The sequence below is a fragment of the Carlito syrichta genome, unplaced genomic scaffold, assembly GCF_000164805.1.
Source record: "Carlito syrichta isolate Samal-C Ts95f unplaced genomic scaffold, Tarsius_syrichta-2.0.1 Scaffold305280, whole genome shotgun sequence".
Taxonomy (NCBI): domain Eukaryota; kingdom Metazoa; phylum Chordata; class Mammalia; order Primates; family Tarsiidae; genus Carlito; species Carlito syrichta.
In genome coordinates, this window is record NW_007249376.1 from 64,630 (window position 1) to 65,226 (window position 597).

Below are 597 nucleotides of genomic sequence, written 5' to 3' on the forward strand. Positions count from 1 at the left end.
CGACCCGGGCGCCCACGCCGGACTTCTGCCGGGGCTACTTCGATGTCATGGGCCAGTGGGACCCGCCGTTTAACTGCAGCTCGGGCGACTTCATCTTCTGCTGCGGGACTTGTGGCTTCCGATTCTGCTGCACGTTTAAGAAGCGGCGGCTGAACCAAAGCACCTGCACCAACTACGACACGCCACTCTGGCTCAACACCGGCAAGCCCCCCGCGCGCAAGGACGACCCCTTGCACGACCCCACCAAGGACAAGACCAACCTGATCGTCTACATCATCTGCGGGGTGGTGGCCGTCATGGTGCTCGTGGGCATCTTCACCAAGCTGGGGCTGGAGAAAGCACACCGGCCCCAGAGGGAGCACATGTCCAGGTGGGCTGCCTCCCCCTCCTACCCGCCCTCCCCTCTGGGCTTCGCTCTCTATCCTCTCTCCTCTCCTCCTCCCCCCAGGCGATGGCGCTCCCCCCGCTGGGGGATGTCGCCCGGGAAGCCAACTTCGGCTTGGAGAGCGGGGAAGGGGCCCTGGGCTCTGTAGAGGTGTGGGGCTGAGCGTGTGTGTGTGTGTGTGTGTGTGTGTGTGTGTGTGTGTGTGTCGTAAT

General features: G+C 64.0%; 1 protein-coding gene across 1 annotated transcript in view; it reads left to right on the top strand.

Moving 5' to 3' along the window:
- The window catches only part of LOC103263821 (protein shisa-9-like), a 314,329-nt gene that overhangs the window by 593 nt on the left and 313,139 nt on the right, over window positions 1-597 (top strand). Inside the window, 1 exon segment of the mRNA XM_008061480.2 lies at window positions 1-370. This exon segment is cut by the window's left edge and continues 19 nt beyond it. Coding sequence (XP_008059671.2) covers window positions 1-370 — 370 coding nt within the window.